A 20,778-nucleotide genomic window follows, 5' to 3' on the forward strand; every position below is an offset into this window, starting at 1 on the left:
GTACCTGACCTGTATATAGATTATTATTTGAGGCTTGAGGTACTTAAGTAAAACTTGCATGTAGTGAGGTGATAGATATTACTAATATCTCTGACCTCACTACATGCAATATTAAGTGTAATATCATATTACTTAATATTTCAGAAGTGAGGTAGGTACGTAGGTACTTGTAGCGAATTGTGTGGTAATAACTTCAATGTCTAAATTGAAGTATGTAATATACATTTAAAATTGTAGGAAAATAATTAAAAATCTTCTGTAAAATCAGTTTTATTTCAAATGTATACGTTATCTCATAAAATAGAGCACAAACACCAGCTTACAACAAATTTCGGATCGAATTCAAATCAGATAGTTGTCATGTAAAGAATTGTTGATACAGTATTCACCGATGGCGGCGCTTATGTAGACAACAGTATTATTTTTGTTAAAAATCTTTCTTATTTATCGATCGTTTAAAATAAAATTATGTACCTGTACCATACAAATAATTCATTTAACATTATAATTAATTGTATTTTTTTGAATTTAATAAAAGTACCTAATACGATATTAAATATTATATCATTTTTGTAATATAATTTAAGAAATAATATTGTGCATGAAATTTTTTAAGAACAACTTAACAGACTTGTGTAATATAAATTTTGAATAATTGAATCTTGCTTTTGTTATTTCAATTGTATTATTTCTGTTGTTTAGAACACTAGTTCTCGTGGTCACGAAAGACTAAGGTTATAATCGACAATTGAATACTGTTAAAACTAAAATAATTCATGCAAACTTATACCGTGAGGGTAGTTTTAAAATAAATGTTATGATGTTCAGGACTCAGTACATACTATCTATATTTAACTGTGAAAGTTAGTTTTGAGATAGTTTTTAATAAGACAAGATCCTTATTCATTAGTTTCTAAGCGGATTTATCTAAATGTATTTCCTAAAAATTGTATTGGCACTATAGATAGGTACCTATGGAAATAGCACCATAATAAATTTTATTGTTTATTACATATCTCATACAAAGATTCAAAATAATCAAAAACATCAGAACCTAATAACATAAATTCACTTTTAAATTTAAATTAAAACGGAAATATTAAAAAAAAAAAAAATTAACAAAAATTCACAATAAACAGCATCCAACGTACCCAACAAAGACATAACAAATTAATATAAATATTTATTGTCCCAGGGAATCTAAAATAAAACCAAATTATATAAGCCTTATGTTAATAAAAGTATTGTGTCGGTATACATCACTTAATTTTTATACAATTACGTCAGATGCGGTACATAACAGCTTCACAAATTCAATTTCTTTAGACATATTATACCATAGACAACGTATTTTATGTTGGCGTGTGACTCATTAAAGCGATATGTATAAAATATATTTTTGTATGCACACGTCTATGTAATAGCTTAATAGACCTTTCAGTGAAGATTATGTATGTTTTTATCAACCTTTAAAACAGTATATTTCTCTAACATATTATAATATTCCCTATGAAATACCCAATAAAATATAATTTAAACGTAATAGTAGATACATTCTAGTATATTAAAGTAGATCATGAATAACCTTGTTTCAATACTAAAACATCACCAAATTCAAGGGGCCGTGTATGACAGATCCCTACTATTTATTTGTTTATAAAAAATTTATTTTCATTTCTAAATCGACATTGAAATGCGTTATTGAAATAAATAATATCGATAACCAGGGCACGATTTATTGTGGCTTATTAGGGCAGGGAAATCACAAAGAATTATTTATTAACTTGACATAAAATCGAGTTGGCTATTTTAGCGATTAATATTCGATTATTAATATCATCGAATCATCGTGATATATTGACTCATATCGGTTTGCCGTGAATCAGGTAGGTTATTAGTTGCTGGTTTATCGATTTTCGGGAACACGTTGTATAATCACGTATCTGATGGTCTTTCATCGTGGTTATTGTCTAGCTCCTCGAGGTTGTCGCTCGACGAGTGCGTGAGGTCGCTCAGCTCGTCCATCTGCTTCTGTTTCTTCCTAACGTTCCAATGGAGACACTCGGCGAGCGAGTCGAACCAGTCCGAGATCTGATCCTGGGCGCATATCGACGGCACCGGATACACGGACGTGGTCACGTAGAGACTGCAACATGTATTCATTTGTTTCGTGTTATGTATCGCGAAACAAAACAACGAGTCAATTATGAATTGGCGAAGATGCGTATTTTTTTTTTTGAAGTGAAACTTCTAATGCGACTTCCAACAAGGTTGCGTTAAACGTTTAACGGTACCATACTAGAAAGAGACAGAGCGCGAGTGAACACGTATCACTCGAACGCATGCGCGTAGTATACCTGTTACAGGCCAGCGCGAGCGTTAGCAACGAGTAGCGTCCAATATTTTAACGAAGTATTTAAAAAAAATATATATTTATTTTTCTATCTATAATTTAAAATATATATAATATAAATGTTGAAGATGTCGCATCTCTTATACACAGTGTAGGAGTGGGTAATATCGGTTTTGCCGCGTATCGAATCGTATCTATATATCGAGGATCAATATCGGATATTGAATCTATATATTTTCTGAATCTATATATTGATGGATGCTAGTAGATTTTCTCGATTCATGATATTTGAGATTTGAAACGATACGCTGATATAATATCGTAGTAGATATAGATTTAAGTCAACGTTATACGGTTGGTTTTCTGATATCAATCTATAATATGATCTTAAAGTAATAAAAAGAACATGAAAATAAAAATATCAAAAAAACTTTCCTTCATGCTTTTACCAGGCTTAGGACTGGCTACATTATTTTCAGTTTTTAGTACTTTGTGTCTTAATTTAAAATTACAAAATATACCAAAAGAGTGTAGATTTCAAAAGTTTAATACAAACACAAGAAATAAACTCAATTATTTGGATTCAACTAAAAATAGAAAAATGTGTACTTTAAAAATCAAACACAAAAAACTTTTAAGTATTTATAAACACTTGTCCAAAAATTCTAGTTCAAGGTCAAAGCGCGTGAAATTAAATTCAACGATGCAAAAGCAAATAGGCTATACTGCATTCAAGTTAGGGTCGAAAGTTGAAACTTCTTTCCTAAATTGTATCCTGCTGATACGCTAAGAATAATCTACAGACATATGGACTTAAATATAAGGTTTACAATTGTATGGATAATGCCTGTTTCTGTTTCATTCATCACATGATATCCCTATCGTGCCCTCACTCACTCTGGCCGATTCGATACGAACCAAACGAATATTGCTGATATTAACGAATCGGTACGATATGCCGATGCGCATCACATCGAGCAATATCGTGTATCGGCTGATATCGAAATATAGATTTCGATTCACGAATCGGTACGATATGGCGATGCGCATCACATCGAGCAATATCGTGTATCGGCTGATATCGATATATAGATTTGGTGCGGGGCTATATCGGATTCAACGATATTGCTGCGATATATAGATATTGAATCTATATACGATTTATATCACCCACTCCTAATACACAGCATTCCCTATTACAAGAGCAATCTGATTTAAGGATGAAAAATGAAGAAAACCACAATACTACTACACATCGAAAAAGAAGTTTCACTTCATTCACGTGCACCAAGTTGTACGTACACAGTTTTTTATTTGTTAGTATCTAAAATTAGATTAGTCAAAATAGAAAATAATATCTATATCACATATTATAATAAACATCAAGAAAGACACACACACAAGCAAAGCAAGGAACAAAACAAAAAGCATTATACGCTACCCCACCGAATTAATGTTATTTGGTATGCAAATGTTAATAATATCTAGAAATCGAAAATAATACTTTTCCAATGACCAATATTGGTTTATGTTTATTATAATTTCGAAAATATATTTAAGAACAAACAATATTATATCCCGATTTTCCAACAAGGAAATGTACTGTCAAGTCGAAAAGTCTATCTATACATAGATTGATTTTTATTAATTGATTTGTGGAAATGAATTCATGTTAAATGACAATTTGATGACGTGTCTCAAGCCACCCCTAGCCAAGCCCATGTTACCTATCGCCGGGTCTGAGAGTGAGTTGGGAGCGGCCGTCGAACGACACGCTGGCTGAATTACGGGCCTCGGGGCTAGGCATTATCTGAAACAAGGCCCGCATCGATCCAGATATAATTATTATCAATGAGCACCAGTGAGCCAAGTAGACTATCTCCGGCAGGTTACAGCTGCCAGTCGCCAGCAGTCGGGAGCACGGATGTTATTGACCGTAAGTGCTCAGTCGGGAACCAGCAGAGCGACGGATTTGATATCATATAGAACACTCTCCTTTAGGATTTCTTTAATCGCATTGGATCCTTAATTGTTAGCTCATTCCGTATACAATAAATCTCATGAACGATATACCTTTTATAATCTATACTTCTATACTAATATTATAAAGAGGAAAGATTTGTTTGTTTGTTTGTATTGAATAGGCTCCGAAACTACAGAACCGATTAAAAAAATTCTTTCACTGTTTGGAAGTTACACTATTACCGAGTGACATATGATATAATCTTTTTTGAAAAAAATTTGGGATCCTTACTAAAACTCCAAGATGTAAAAAAATTACCTTAAATATTCTTTACATCGCGTGCCCTGCAAAAACTACTCATGATAGAATAAAATAATGTACTACGACTTTGTAGAACACATTATTATTTACAAAAAGTGTCGCTACAGCATATGTCTAACTATTATAGTCATACTACAATAAGTATTCTTTTATTTAAAAAAATAAAACAACGTCAAATATCGTTGAAATTTTTGTTAAAGACCCGAGTGGAGCCGGAGCGGGCAGCTATAATCACTAATTACGAACGGCTAATTTGTTTATTGTCCTTGTCAATACAATAATAAAGTTGTTGTTATTTTTAATCATATATACAAATGTTAGAATTTTAGTAATATGCACTTGTTTTGTTCGTCTAAAAGCAACGATATATCATACATGCAGATTGCATAAAGCGACAACAGGCAATGTACAAGACTATTTTATCTGCACGATGTGTATGCAGTACCTATCTCCGTGTTGCAACGCCTGTCGGTTCCTTCCATCGAACGATACCCACATCGCATTACGCGCTTCCGGCGATAGCGCGATCTAAAACGTTATCTTCCTGTTAAATTCTGTATAAAAAGAAATAAAAACTGCCATGAGAGGAAACAGTCCATATAAATTAAATTACTTCATAAAAAACGTTGATGACATTTTTCTTTGCGACAGTACTTATGTGAACATATCATTATTTAGTTTAATTTAAGTTCATAATCTTGTCCTGCCGTTTGTATTACTACAACTAAACTAAGATTAAGTTTTATTATTATTATTGTGGGCTGAAAAAATCCGGCGAAAATCTCAGTGGGCTGTGTCTATGGGTTTGGTTTTTAAATATTCGTAAGACTCAATTAAGTCCTTAAAGGGTGCTGCAATCTGGTCCTAGTTTGTTTTTAAGTTTGTAAGTTGTAAGTTTGGTTGAATCGGTCTCTGGATTGTTTAGGTTCCCAATTGTGTGGCGGCATCGCAAGTTATTTGACAGATGCCTGAATCTCGCTTACGACATTTTCAAGATAAGCTTGCATATATACATAATCCGAACAACAACATTCGGACTGTCGGTCTACCGAGTAATATTTAACCAGCTCGGTGGAAGATATTTCCTTTTGTCGTAAACCCAGGACCCAGAAACTGTGATACTTTAAGACAAATCTTTTTTTGTATGGAAACTGGCGACATCTTGTAGGGGATGTCCCTAAACTTATCTGTTGTTAAAATAAAAGCATTTAATTATTGTATAACTAAACACAGATTTAAAAAAATATCAAATCATACAAGTCCTTATTTATTGTAGACAAATTGATAAAATTTTATCAATTTGTGGTTTCTGAAAATTTAACCTTCATTAAAAATAAAAATATATGAAGGTACCTAATACGTTACTGCCATCTATACGACCAATGAGAAACTAATCGAAGCGAAGCCGACGCCCGTACACATTTGTGTGCTTGAGTTGCTTATCTATAACTAATTTATGTGTATTATTATGTTAAGCCTACAAATTGAATCGTTAGGACTTGACTTAAAGGTCTTAGTTACCAGGTCATAAAATTCCTTTTAAAAAAAATTGAATCGGTAGGTGTCGCTGCGATCAGACTTCGCGTTTTGAACAATAAAATTCTCACCTTGAGCTCGACGCCGGCCGGTACTACGATGGGTCTGAATGACAACGAATGTGGACAAATTGGCGTGACCATGATGGCGGGCACCGACGGGTGGATCATGCTCGCGCCCGCCGCCACCGCGTACGCCGTGCTGCCCGTCGGCGTCGACACTATCAGCCCTGCAACGTCCTTTATATATAGCTAATACACGGAGCTATAGGACGCCATATTGTTTTTTTAAAGCCAGCCATTTTATAGTCATGTTGTTTTTAAAATTGACGTCAGCGTTCCTTTCCAAAAAAACTCCTTTTATTAAATTAACCTCAAGTCTTTTTTTTCCCTACCTAAGCTTGCTTGCTAGCCTTGAGAGGCTATTTCAGCGTAATCTTAGCTAGTAGGTGAGCTCACGGGGCTCAAGCCGGAGTGTTGCTAACACTGGCCCTAACAAGAGCAGTGCTTTGTAGAATCTACCACCGGATCGGAAACGCGACCCACTGAGAAGATCCGGCGAGAAACTCAGTGGGCTGTGTCTATGGGTTAATTCGCTCGTCGAGCCCTTCGTCGCAAGCGACGGGTTCGACGAGGACGGTGACCGGTGCTTGTGGTGCCTAAAAGCACCGTTAATGGATCAGGAGGATCCGTAATGACGTGTTTTGGGCGACGTCGACTGTTTACCATTCAGTCTACAGGATTGGATATGAAACAAGTCAGCATGTGTTATGCGACAATAGTCACTCGTGTTTCTAGTAGAATAATGGGGGTATTTTGTTCATGAAGTCTCCTGAATACCGTCTTAAACAATTATTTACAAGCGTTGGACTTATGACAGTTAACTTTAACAAATCTTAGTTAAGTAATAAGTGCTGCGCCGACAAATAACTATATACTAGTATCATTAATATATCTTCAAATTTAATATATTTTTTTATTTATAGCGATCGTTACATACTGGAACTTTTGAATGATATTTTTCTTTATTATTTGCTGTTCTTAGTGTCAAGCGGTTATCGGAGATCATAAACATCACAACGTGATTTCCACCACATTTTTTTAAAGAAAGATATGCGATCGAAGTCTTAATAACATTGTCGCCTCATAGTTCGAAACGCATGACTGCTTCATAGGAGAAACAAACCGGGACTGTGATGCTTACTCATTCTTACAATACGCCCTACCGATGAGAGCGAAAGAGAAGCCAATAGCCGAACATCTCACCGTCTCCTTGCACAGAAGTGATGTGTTTCCCGTCGAGGAACAAATCTATATTGGATAAATACGGCGATGGTCCTCGGTCCACGACAACCTCGTTCAGCACCAGTATCGTGGTCGGCTTCTTCTTGTCTTTATTGTCGTCTTGACTCTTCCGAAGCACTACGCATTGCAAACGGGACCTTAAAGTTAGAGCCGCGTGTCCTGTTGGAAGGATTTATTTATTAGAAAATTAGCTGACCCGGCAGACTTCGTAGTGCCTCAATCGATAAATAAAAAATCTAAGCTTTTGTATAAAATAAACTTAATACAAACAAAAGGAATCCGTCCGATGGGGAACACATCAAAGGAAAAATAAAATTGTTATTTTTACTTAATTCCGAGCATTTTCATGTTTATCTACCTTTTAAAACTTCTCTAGACTTCCACAAATAATTTAAGACCATAATTAGCCAAATCGGTCCAGCCGTTCTCCAGTTTTAGCGAGAGTAACGAACAGCAATTAATTCTTAGATATATAAATAAAATAGGTTGCATTAATAGTTCGTGCCGTCACCGGCATAAGGGTGCGGGTGTGCGAAAGAGATAGCAAGGTATAACGGTATGGAGTGAATTATTTTATATTTATTTTATACCTAATAATAATATGTTTTTCGTTTATACTTATTAATTTAATTTAAAATAGCAGTTTTTTTTTAAATCGCTATCAACAGAAGAGATGGAAGCCGGTCTATAAGAATAAAGATATTACGCGACATTAGAGTTTTCTTGTATTACCTTCTAAAACGTTCATGACTTGCTCCTGAAAGTTGTTGAACTCGAAGGGCGTCAGAAAACCCAACGAGCCCAAGTGGAACGCCATCACCGGCGGCACTGATTGCTGAAAGAATGAATTATTTCATTTAAACTCCAGTTCATGACGTCATAATTCAACGACTGACATATTTCAGTGACTTAAAAATACCATATTCCTTATTTAAACATAACCATGTAAAAAAATAAGGTCACATTATTGTCTTCGTAAGAAGATGAAAGACTTTTTGGCGGGAACGCGAGGAGCGAAGTTGTGTGATTTGTTTTATTTTATCTAATTAGTGTTTCTTCAGGTTTAAATGTGTAATAACGGTGGTTTATTAACTGTTTAGTATCTGTGAAAATGCACAAATGTGGTAAAATGAAACAAAGCCGCTGAACGTAACTTCTCCGGATCCTCCAAAAAGTCCACTGAAAGGTCTCAGTAAATTACCACCATTTTACTGAGATTATACTTCATCCCATATCATCTGATCTCATTTCATTTCATTTCGTTTTCATTTCATTTCATGCCATGTTTCTTAATAATTAACTTCGTTTTGTTTCATAATATCATTTTTAATATCAAAAAGTTATCATTAAATTTAAAATAAGACTTGACCTAAAGGTCTTAGTTACCAGGTCATCAAATCCCTTAAAAAATATAAGAAGATGAAAAAATAATTAAAATCCTTCCTGAAATCTTACAATACCAACCTGGAAAAGTGAGCTAGCATGCAACAGGGTCCCGTCACCCCCCAGGCATATGATGAAGTCGATCTTATCAGTGAGATCGTCGGTGCTAGCTCTGAAAGTCATCAGACGTTCCTTCACCGACGTAAAGTCCCCATACTCCGCAAGGAGTGTGTCATCCAAAACTGCCGCCTCGACGAACACCACCATGCTTTTGTCCTAGAATCAAATTGACATAATAAAAATATTAATTGTATGGTAATCGGTATACATACAGTATATAGGTTGGATTTTTTGGCGGGAACGCGAGAAGTGAAGTTGTGTGATCTGTTTTATTTTGTCTATTTAGTGTTTCTTCAGGTTTAAATGTGTAATAGCGGTGGTTTATTAACTATTTCATTTATACTATTCCATTTCATTTCATAATACCATTTTTTCATATAAAAAGTTTCCATTTAAATTAAAATAAGACTTGACCTAAAGGTCATAGTTACCAGGTCATAAAATCCCTTAAAAAAATGTTTATAGTCTATACCCTATTTAGTTTCTCGCTCACAAAATATTCTGAGTGGGTCGCGATTCCGACCCGTGCGCTTAGTGCAAGTTTTTTAACGTTCTCGATCGCGTAAAAGTTAAATCCTTGTATGGAGTTGGAACAGCGCCCCTAGCGGCAAACGAAGGGAAGCTAACAGTTGTATTTACCAATAAATACTATAGAATACATTAATACATATACTATTATTATATGCATAACATTATGTACTTCTTCCATAATATATCCTGCTTATTTCATTGGTTGTGCAAAAGAAATCTCATTGATCGATCACCGTTATTTACATTTGTGTTATAACCATTATATTTGTAATTCATTGCTTTTGATATGTATGCGTAAAGAATTATCTACTCTAGTAATATTTTTACAATGCTATGTTGGTGAAGCAAGGGGACGACACATACTATAGAACTTACTTCAAAAATTCAGTTTAGCAATTGCTTCTCAAAGTTTACATTCATATCACTCTATCAACAATATTAATTGAGAGGCTGTGAGTGCCGTTCGTTCATTTCAATGGCCATTGTTGCAAACTATAATATAATAGTGAGTCATTTTAATCGCTTCGCTTCGGAAACTGTAATTTATTATGGTTTTCTCCACTATTTAATGGATGTTATTGTACATACAAACCTTCCCCTTCAATCACTCTATCTATTAAAAAAAGATGTGTGGTGTCGTGGGACACCGGATAGGAACGAAGTTCCATATAAAAAATAAAAAAGAATTACGAGAAAAAAATCGCGCGGTGAAATATCGCTGGGCGGAAAACAAGTCCTTATTCCACGGACTTTTTCTTACGGTTTTTACTATAAAAATTTTTTCAGTTCGGTCGCGCAGCAAAATCCCTGTCTCCTCCAAGCCTGCCCGTAAGGAACTTCGTTTCAAAAAACCGCATCAAAATCCGTTGCGTAGTATTAAAGATTTAAGGATACATAGGGACAGACAGATATAGGGACAGAGAAAGCGACTTTGTTTTATACTATGTAGTAATTTAGTAATTTACTATATCAGTTCTTTATATTACGAGTATATTTTCTTTAGTAATTTTCTCGCGATTTCTTTACGAATTGCTAATGGTTGTTTTTCAATGTACTATTTTTATACATATGTCAATGTGTTGTATTTCAATTACTAAACAGAGAACCGTTACGAATATTTTATTATATTCAATTCAATAATTTCACACGTGAATCATTGACGTCACACCGACAACACTCGAATACAATTATATATTATAATATACGTTTTCAAAAGCATAATAATATGTAAACGAGGTTGATTTACGTAGATGCATAATGCGCACATTCTGAACTTTATAAGCAAAACAATGTGTCAGTTTATAAATGGACTAGCGACCCGCCCTCGCTTCGCTTCGGAAACATTAAAACACACATGAAACCAAAAAAATAAAAATAAAAAAAAGTAGCCTACGTTCATCAGGGACAATGTCGGCTTCTAATGGAAAAATATTTTTTTAAATCGGTCCAGTAGTTTCGGAACCTATTCGAAACAAACAAACAAACAAACAAATCTTTCCTCTTTATAATATTAGTATAGATAGACAATCTTGCCCTGCGCAACTTCTGAGTCACGTCGTACGACTATAAAATTGCGTTAACGTTTTGCAAGTCAGTGTTCAATTAGAGTTGATTCACCTGAGTATTTTTAAAGAATTAAAAGAAATAATTAATTTATGTTTGATACGGCTCGTTTGGCGTCAACAATCAAAGAACTAATTTTTGAAAACGTTTTACGAAACTACTCTAAGAAATAAATGGTAAGACGTGTCGTACGAACATAGAAGTCAATTTTTTTTGGAATGCGCATATGTTATTTTTGTAAATTTAATAAAAATAATTGATTGCCCTTGTAGGCAGACGAGCATACGGCCCACCTGATGTTAAGTGGTTACGGAGCCCATAGACATGAGTTCTAAGGTCTCAGTATAGTTACAACGGCTGCCCCGCCCTTCAAACCGAAACGCATTACTGCTTTACGCCAAAAGTAGGTAGGGTTGTGGTACATACTCGTGCGGACCCAACCCCACCCAACTAAGCAATAAAAAAAATAATCTAACCCATATTTTTTTCTACCTATTCTAGTAGCCTCGCGGGGTTATTCTAGATTGCCAACTCACATGAACGAGCCAGTGTACTAGCTGAACGAAGGGTGCCAGTATCTGGGCGTCGTGAACCTTCTTGATGACCAGCACGGTGAGGGGAGGCTTGTACCAGGTCAGCCTCTGCGACGCCGGATCCTGGATTTGCCTGGAAATAGATTACAAACAAACGTGGGTTACAGCGTACAACTATTGCGAGTGACTCTTCTTTTAAGCCCTTTGACGGTAGGCAGCGGCTTGGCTCTGCCCCTGGCATTGCTGAAGTCCATGGGCGACGGTAACCACTCAGCATCAGGTGGGCCGTATGCTCGTCTGCCTACAAGGGCAATAAAAAAAAAAAAACCCGCTTTTATTGTTTGGTATTTCGTTGTTACTTACTTGAAAATTTGCACACGCATCAATGTCCGACGACAGTACAATAATTTTCTAATGTCGCTCTAATATTTATTCTAGTGTATCAATGGGATAAAAAAAATGTATTTGGTTTGCTAAACTTTTTTTTTTTAACACTTTCGCTACGAACTAATATATTTATTATTTAAGTCTAGACATTCAATTTTCTTTAGATCTTCTGTGTCGACCTCGGGCTACAAGATAGGAAGGAAAACGTATTTTTCACTTTAACCTTGCGGGTACAACCGCAACGAAAATAAATTTTAAATTCACAGTATTTTTTTTAAATATATATTTTTTTGTTTAGGTTGGTATACGAACTCACGGCCGACCTGGTGTCAAGTGATTACCTAGGTATTTACAACGTAAATGCTGCCACCTACCTTGAGATATGAGTTCTAAGGTCTTCGTTTTTTAGTCTCAACATATGGTTGTTTGCTACCTTCGCTCTCTTAGTTACATACCATCTTTACATTTATTACTCAGTAAGTTCCGTGGCATTTATCGTCATGTCTAAGGAATAAGATACAATCAATTGTCTATACATTTAGCGAAGATATAGAAACAGTAACGTTTGAAACAAGTAAGAAAAAGTATGATATTTAAAGAAAAACTCCTATCTTTTACTTATTGGGTAGGACAGGCAAATGACCTCCACGGCCCACCTGGTATTAAGTGGTTCCCGGAGCCCATAGACTTGAAAAAGTTGGACCCACCTTGAGACATGCGTTCTAAGTCTCAGTTTTATCAGTACCGCTCTGCCCCATCCTTAAAACCGAAGCGCATTATGTTTCACGACAGAAATAGTGCTTGGTGAAACTTTCCCATGCAGATTCAAAAGAGGTAGGGCATTTTGTGTTGTGTTCACTAGTGAACACGATGCGTTTTTATATTTTTACATCTTATAATTAGTGAACATATAAATTAGATGGCATCATCAGTAGGCAGTTAGTTATCAACTGTGTAAACTAACAAAACCATTACGATTTGGTTACAAATGGTGGACTCTTGAACCGCGTCGGGAATGTAATTTTACGAACGAGACTCAGCGCATATGCAATTAAGGTACAATTAAGGTTTTTACTGGTGGTAAGACCTCTAGTGAGTCCGCGCGGGTAGGTACCATCGCCCTGCCTATTTCTGCCGTGAAGCAGTAATGCGTTTCGGTATGAAGGGTGGGGCAGCCGTTGTAACTATACTGAGATTTTAGAACTTATATCTCAAGGTGGGTGGCGCATATACGTTGTAGATGTCCATGGGCTCTGATAAACACTTAGCACCAGTTGGGCTGTGAGCTCGTCCACCCATCTAAGCAATAAAAAAAAAAAAAAAAACAATTAATGTGGCTGTCTCATTAATGTAGCATAGTTAGGGAAACTAAATTGACATTATTTCGATACGGAAAAATAGTTGCGGTTTTCCTTTTTCCCTCTTGTCACGATGACATTAATGAGCTCGTTTTTAACGTATCTATCAATTTACGACACGAAGACGTCGTGGACTAAAGGATAAGACGCTTGGTGTACTCATTCCTGACAAGCGATGCGACTAAGCCGGTGTTCAAATCCCGTTAATACAAATTTTTTTTTCTAACAAATTTCCATTCATTTGCGTAATTACTAGTGACAAGATATAGAGTAAGGTCACACTGAGAGGTACAGCCTCGCCGCGTATTTATGCCACGAGGCAGACGTGGGGTCCAGTTTGAAGAGTGCGATACAATTGAGACTTCGCGCTGAATCTCAAAACGGATGAAGCTTGTGATGTCTATACTCCGGTAGCGACTTAACATAAAGTGGATCGTGAACTCCTTAACTCATCTACGCAATAAACAACGAAAACTGATCAGAGTCGAGTGGTTTATTAATATAAAACAACATGTAGTCCGGAAACATCTATACAATACAAGAAGGACCCTGATCGCCACACATGTAATAAAGACACTACTAAATACATAGTAATAGAATAAAAGAACAACATAAAAATCGTACTTACATGACCATGGCGGAATTTTTCATAATCCTGCCGCATGGTCCAAACTGTTGTATTGGGGACGGCGCGTTCAGGGATCTAGTTCTCCTGTAACAAGATAAGAAACAAATAAATCATATTGCTGCGTTACATTCAGAAAACATACAGAGAATTTAATTATTTTTTAACTAAAATGGACAGATCGCACAGCGTCGATGCCGCCACTCACTCGAAGATCCAAGATTCTCAATGACATTGCTACAATGGCTGCCCTACCATTTACTTCGGTTTAAACGCGTGGTTGGCTTAACGAAATATGCAAGGTTTTTTCTTCTTCAAGTTCATAATCAAAACTTCTTTTGAAGTTTAATCTTGCGTTTTATTTCTGACGATTCGAATACTATATACATTTGTCGTGGTCGCGGACGACTACGGTGTTATTCGTCGACATTTGACTATTGTGCTGACTACCGTCAACTTCTCTATAAAAAAAAGTATCTAGTACTTATGTGATATGTACTTTAATGTATCATTTCAAGCAAGACTTCAACTAATAGTAGCTTGAGGTCTTATTCATCCCAGGTGTTGGATAAGATTCTTTAGATACGCTTGATACGTTATTTTTTTCTGATACGTTCTACTCGTATATATGGTGGCCGATTTGTGTGAATTTTCACTAAAACTTCCGTATCCGTCGTCAGTAGGTACTTTAGGACCGCTACTACGAACGGTTAAAACCGGGTTGGAATACCTGTGTACTCTAATTAAAAACAAGCTAATCAGGGTAAGTAACAAACTAGACTTCAGTCGAACCTTTACTCAATTTAAATGATGCGTCAACTTAGTTTCTAGTGTTTTTCTGATAATACTAAATTTTATGGTACATACTAAGTATACAGAAAGTCATTCGATAGACTCGTATCCTGGTTTGTCAGTATTGAATTGACGTAAACCATAGACCATCATGTTACAATAAACTAAATAGTGAATAAGTATTCGAAATAATTTTAATTTAAAGTAATTTTAATTTAAAGCACTCTTTCTTTTTTATTGCTTACGCGGGTGGACGAGCTCACGGCCCACCTGGTGTTAAGTGGTTACCGGAGCCCATAGACATCTACAACGTAAATGCCGCCACCCACCTTGAGATATGAGGTCTAAGTTCTCAGTATAGTTACTACGGCTGCCGCGCCCTTCAAAACGAAACGCATTACTGGTTTACGGCAGAAACAGGTAGGGTGGTAGTAACTACCTGTGCGGACTCACAAGAGGTCATACCACCAGTTGCTAAAACGGAACTCTCCTTAAGTTTACATTAAAATTTCAATACGGAAAAACTAGAACAAACCAAGGAGAATCAAATGAGCAATGAATGGGATATCCACAAAACGTTACCTGAACGCAGATCAACGAAGCGAAATTAAAAAAAATAAGCATGTTCTTCAATTCACTGCGGCTAAAGCACCGCTAAAATGGACACTGAACGCACAAATCAATATTCACGAAGGCTTGTTAATTAACTAAATCTATTTAAAATTATTCAATCAAATACGCCGCACGAACACAGCCGGTTCCATCGTCACTTCAAAATTAAAAAGATATTTGTGTGAGGTCTAACCACAATATAAATTGGATTGTGCATTTTCATTTGGAGTATGATAATGAACTGGTCATAACAGGATTTTTCCTATAATAAGCCATTTAAAAATAAATTGAAAGAAAAACTCTAATCTAATTTCCATAACAAACAAGTAGTGTTCTTAATGCGGTCGCATTTATGAACGGAATATTCTGCTTGTATAATCTAAAACAATACGTATGTATATGTGTTCTGAATCTTCTTCTTTTTCTCCACCTTATCCCACTAGGTGGGGTCGGCACAGCTAATTTTTCTCTTCCATTCTCTTCTATCAGCTGTCATTTCAACACTAACTCGTCTCTCTCTCTCATATCGTCATTCACACACTCCATCCATGTCTTCTTCAGTCGACCACTTCCCCCTCGACCTTGCACTACCATTTCCATACATCTCGTAGTCATTATTATATTCATTAGTATATGTTCTTAATGCGAGACCTAAATACCTATAATGATGACATTAACGTACGTATCTTGAAGTGCGTTCACGAGTGCTTAATGTTTAATAGCTAGGTATCTATCTACACAAATCATTACTTTATACATATTATCGGACAAGCCATGGTAGCGTGCACGGACCAGACTAAAGTATATTTTTTCCATGACTTTTGTTACTTGCATCATAATTTTATATTAAAGTGTAACATTGCCAACGTCAGGTAGTGGAGGTATTAACGTAATTATACTAGACACATTTACTTCAAGGCATGAACCGAATTCGATATTAGTTATTTAGTTTTACAGTTTTTGCATTGAACTTGTGAGTTAGTCATCTAGTAATATCAGCGCCCGCGAAAAAGCCAATTACCATAGCTGCTATATTTTTAGTTGGTAAAGTTAGTACGAAATTTATGTTAACGAGGAAAGGAATTTGTTGTTTTTTTTTTTTAATATTTAGGATATGACACTTATTATTTAGGATGCAGTTAACAAAACATGGTAATTATATATTATAGTTATAGTAGTATATATAGTACATATTTATATTATAGTTTTTTGCACTATTAGCGTCTAAAACAGACTGTATAACGTTCAAATTATGCGCGCTTCGATCTTTGGCATTAACCTCTCCGACCTCGTTAATGAGTATACATGAAACAAAGGTATCAAAAGTAGTAAAACGTTGCTTGTTTCGAGTGAACCAAGATAACTATAATAACTCGGACCAAATCACGCACTGTCATCGGGCCTCAAATTAGGATTCCTTGTGTTGTGGGTACCAGAGATTGACATACATACTTACCATCTATAGGTTTAAATATTTACATACATATATACATAATAAACACCCAGACGAAGAGTAAACAAAATTGTTCATCACACGAATGTTTGTCCGAAGTGGGAATCGACCCACGACCCTTGGCGCAACAGTCAGAGCCGCTAACAACTGCGCCACCGAGTCACTTAGTGGAAGATTTTATAACAGCTAAGAGGCAAACGAGCAAGACGGGTCACCTGATGGTAAGTGATTCACCGCCGCCCACGGTCACCAGCGACGCCAGTGCGTTGCCTTTATCGTAGACTTTGGTCCTGAGATTTCAATTCACGTTTTTTTTTTTAATTTTTTTTTAAAGGAAATACTTGTTAACATGTAAATTTGAAAGCAGAGTGACCAGTAAGGCACTAGAGCAAGACAATAGTGAAAGTTTGAAAGCTGCAGTAGAGATTCAAAATATGTTCACACAAAATTTGTAATGGCGAAGTGAATGTTACAATTGACTATTAAGAATCTAAATGATATCCGAACTTTTTCTACGATTTATCAGTTATTTAAATCGACATAACTATTATGTTTTTGGATACACTAAATCACGAGACGATATCAATAATAATACGTAAAACCGCAGTTGATAGTTGCAACATTAAAAATTTTCCACTAATTAATATTTCCAATGGTATATATTTTTTGTTTTGGTGCGGATATGCAAATAATCGTGAATTTATTACGTACCTTCTGTCCAAGTACTCCTCCTGAGCTCTGACAAGTTCCGTTTTGCCTGACTCATGGGAATACTGCCTTCGCAACATTTTTTTGAACAGAGCCATAACAGCTATACGAATTCACACGGAGCTACCAAAACTAGTTTCGCGAAACCGATCATTTTAACATATCAAACGATTGAAACATGAACGATAATTTTTGTCACCATTAATAATAAATACGATTGTCTTTTGGAAATTGGAAAATAAAGGCTTAACCGAAAGATTTCATTGTAAATATATAATGTGTTTTTGAACGGGAAGCTAATGTGATGATGCGCGGGCAACTGCACAGCGAGTGACCAGGTAGCACGCGCATGGCGAAACCTCCTCTTTCAAAGTGACAGAACTGACCTTGATTTGATGTCAGCGCGCGATAACCGTGACTCTATTATACCTCACCCAAAACCTTTTTTGGTCCACTTTACGCGTTCTTGTGGAATTATTTTTAACAATTTTAAATTGCGATCTTAGCAACTAATAAAGTTAATAGTGTGTGACGAACTGATTGTATTGTTTATTTATCTAAATATGTGTATAAACTTGAATCGGTATTGTAAAATCTGTGTCGCTTGTGTTCGACATTGACCGATATAGTTGATTTGACCGCAATAAAGCAACCATTATTATTTAAATGATAAACATAAAAAAAACAAATTTGTTCTAAAATGTCATTTTTGATATTTTTTTGTTTGCATTTGTGAGTTTTTACGCAGGATCACCTTTATAAAAATAATTTGACTGGCCATTAATTTATAAGATTGATTGGATTTGTTTTTCATATCTCCGTTCTGTGTCGAATATCAAAAACATATTTCTTTAAAATTTATTAATTTCATACTTAAATTTTCAGTTTTAAAAACGACTAATTCTATTCTACACTTTATTGTCTGGATCGGTAGGTCTGATTTACTTGATCAGTTATTTTATGATAATTGCATGAAATAGCGTGTGTGACTTAATTGGTCGGGGAAAACACATTTCCGTCAAAATTACTAGAACGAGGCTATAGCTATCATAGGTTGTCGTTGCTTTGTCAACATTTAGTATGCCAGCATTGACCGACATATTACGTTGAAGTCACGTAATTTGAACAATCGTCTTTTTTTTATTGCACTAGATCTCACAGCTCTGGCGTTAAAAGATTTTCGGAGCCCATGGACATCAAGTACATGCCGCTATCTATCTTAAAATTAGAGTTAGGTACGTATGAGTGTTCCAAAAACCGCATTCCAAATTGACTGAGCCAAAGAATTTTAGTGTAATTATTGTCTACAAAGGTCTGTCAATGTTGTCTCAGATAAAATATTTTATTAGATTAGATTATTTACTATATGAATAATACCATTCATACTCTGTGAAATATCAAGATGACGGTTTTAGTCCCTCAAATTTCTGCCCGCGACTTTTGGAACAGTATATACCCTTGTACTTACTTTGAAGTGTGTTCAGAAATGCTCACTGTTAACTGTTTATTGGCAAAGTGGTTAACTGGAGGTAGGACCTCTTGTGAGTCCGCACGGGTAGGTACCACCACCCTGCCTATTTCTGCCGTGAAGCAGTAATGCGTGTCGGTTTGAAGGGTGGGGCAGCCGTTGTAACTATACTTGAGACCTTACAACTTATATCTCAAGGTGGGTGGCGCATTTACGTTGTAGATGTCTATGGGCTCCAGTAACCACTTAACATCAGGTGGGCTGTGAGCTCATCCACTCATCTAAGCAATTAAAAAAAAAACATTATTAGTGACATGAATGACGAAATGGTTTATCTATCGGCTGGATTCTCAAATAAAACTTGCAAGTATTATATTATACTACGGAATTTATGCTGTGTATTTCCGGAATTGAAATATTTCCAAGAACCTAAGTTACACATTGAATTGCAATAAGAAAATAGACTAATAAAACTTTGTGTCAAGATCGAAATGATTAAATGACATTTGCACGCAATTACATAATTAAAGACAGATAAAAAATAACCTCAGAATCATAATCGACAGTAACTTTTAACCCATACCAAAAACAATATTTATTTACTAATAATAATCCCCAATTAAATTCGATTATTTTTAACGAAAAAACATGATACATTTTAAATTGATAGTATTTTGTAGTCCGTCACTGGTTTGATTACAGAACGTTAGCCAGACGGGGTCATAATGGACAGACACTTGGGTAATCCTAATGTCACGGACATGAAAACAAATTCCCATCCACCCGACTAAGAATAGGCCGTTTAAGTCGGAATAAAAATCTAATAATTCGTTGACATTCCCAGTTGACAGCCCCAAAGATCTTGTTACGTGCGAGAATATTATCCAATTGAACCACACTACCTGGAACATGTCGCCATTTTGATTTTCATATGACGCTTTATCTAACTAGGATATTATCTCAGATACTACTCTTATCACAATACAGTTACCAGGCAAAGTCTCTTGTAGATTATTTAAATGGTCGACATACTATCGAGGGGTGAAAGGCTATGTGATTTAAGTGACATTTCGTTTAATATACCACGTTTTTCTTTGTAATTAAAAGTCATTTTTATTTGGTATTAGCATCAACAGTTCGATGTTTTTAATTGAGCTTCAATTAATCTTAACTTCAAAACTTCGATTAATCATCATCAAAACCTTTTTTTTTTACATTAATGAAGTCGCAGTAATCATGGCAACCAATTTCAAAACACGCTGGACCTTAGTGAAGTCGGACAATCAATAAAGGTGACATTCAGGACACCGTTACGGTCATGTTACGGTCTTTCGACATTATGACACGTGTGAATGTTTTTATTTTATTATTAACTAGAATAGAAGAGAGACTGGTTTAGATGTGACAGTCGCTCGAGACATGGAAGCATCATCATCATCATAAATTTCCCCTACTTATTTTTTTTATTGCTTAGATGGGTGGACGAGCTCACAGCCCACCTGGTGTTAAGTAGTTACTGGAGCCCATTGACATCTACAACGTAAATTCCGCCACCCACCTTGAGATATGAGATCTAAGTTCTCAGTATAGTTACAACGCCTGCCCTATCCTTCAAACCGAAACGTGTTACTGCTTCACGGCAGAAATAGGCAGGGTGGTGGTACCTACCCGTGCGGACTCACAAGAGGTTCTACCACCAGTAAAACTTATTTAGCAGTACCTCACTTTACCCAGAATTTGAAGAAAATAGGGTTTAGTGACCATAGTT

At 35.7% G+C, this 20,778-nt stretch overlaps 2 protein-coding genes across 17 annotated transcripts in view; one reads left to right on the plus strand and one right to left on the minus strand.

Annotated features, from left to right (window-relative positions):
• Vps11 (vacuolar protein sorting 11) overlaps positions 1-20,778 on the plus strand; it is a 230,773-nt gene that overhangs the window by 208,532 nt on the left and 1,463 nt on the right. The window lies entirely within an intron of this gene.
• Positions 255-20,778, minus strand: part of LOC114252320 (NAD kinase) — a 40,585-nt gene continuing 20,061 nt past the window's right edge. For 7 of the 16 annotated variants that reach the window (XM_028186826.2, XM_089736791.1, XM_089736790.1 and 4 more), the window contains 8 exons: positions 13,981-14,064; positions 11,611-11,740; positions 8,942-9,136; positions 8,210-8,312; positions 7,439-7,636; positions 6,245-6,402; positions 4,081-4,163; positions 255-2,146 (listed from right to left, as the gene is read on the minus strand). In XM_028186826.2, coding sequence (XP_028042627.1) covers positions 1,936-2,146; positions 4,081-4,163; positions 6,245-6,402; positions 7,439-7,636; positions 8,210-8,312; positions 8,942-9,136; positions 11,611-11,740; positions 13,981-14,064 — 1,162 coding nt within the window. In that variant the 3' untranslated portion in view covers positions 255-1,935. Of the gene's footprint in view, positions 2,147-4,080; positions 4,164-5,082; positions 5,192-6,244; positions 6,403-7,438; positions 7,637-8,209; positions 8,313-8,941; positions 9,137-11,610; positions 11,741-13,980; positions 14,065-15,351; positions 15,457-17,545; positions 17,876-20,778 lie in introns of those variants that run through there. The other 9 variants (XM_089736786.1, XM_089736804.1, XM_089736796.1 and 6 more) reach the window with 5 other exon arrangements.

Source organism: Bombyx mandarina, chromosome 03, assembly GCF_030267445.1.
Source record: "Bombyx mandarina strain Sakado chromosome 03, ASM3026744v2".
Lineage (NCBI taxonomy): Eukaryota > Metazoa > Arthropoda > Insecta > Lepidoptera > Bombycidae > Bombyx > Bombyx mandarina.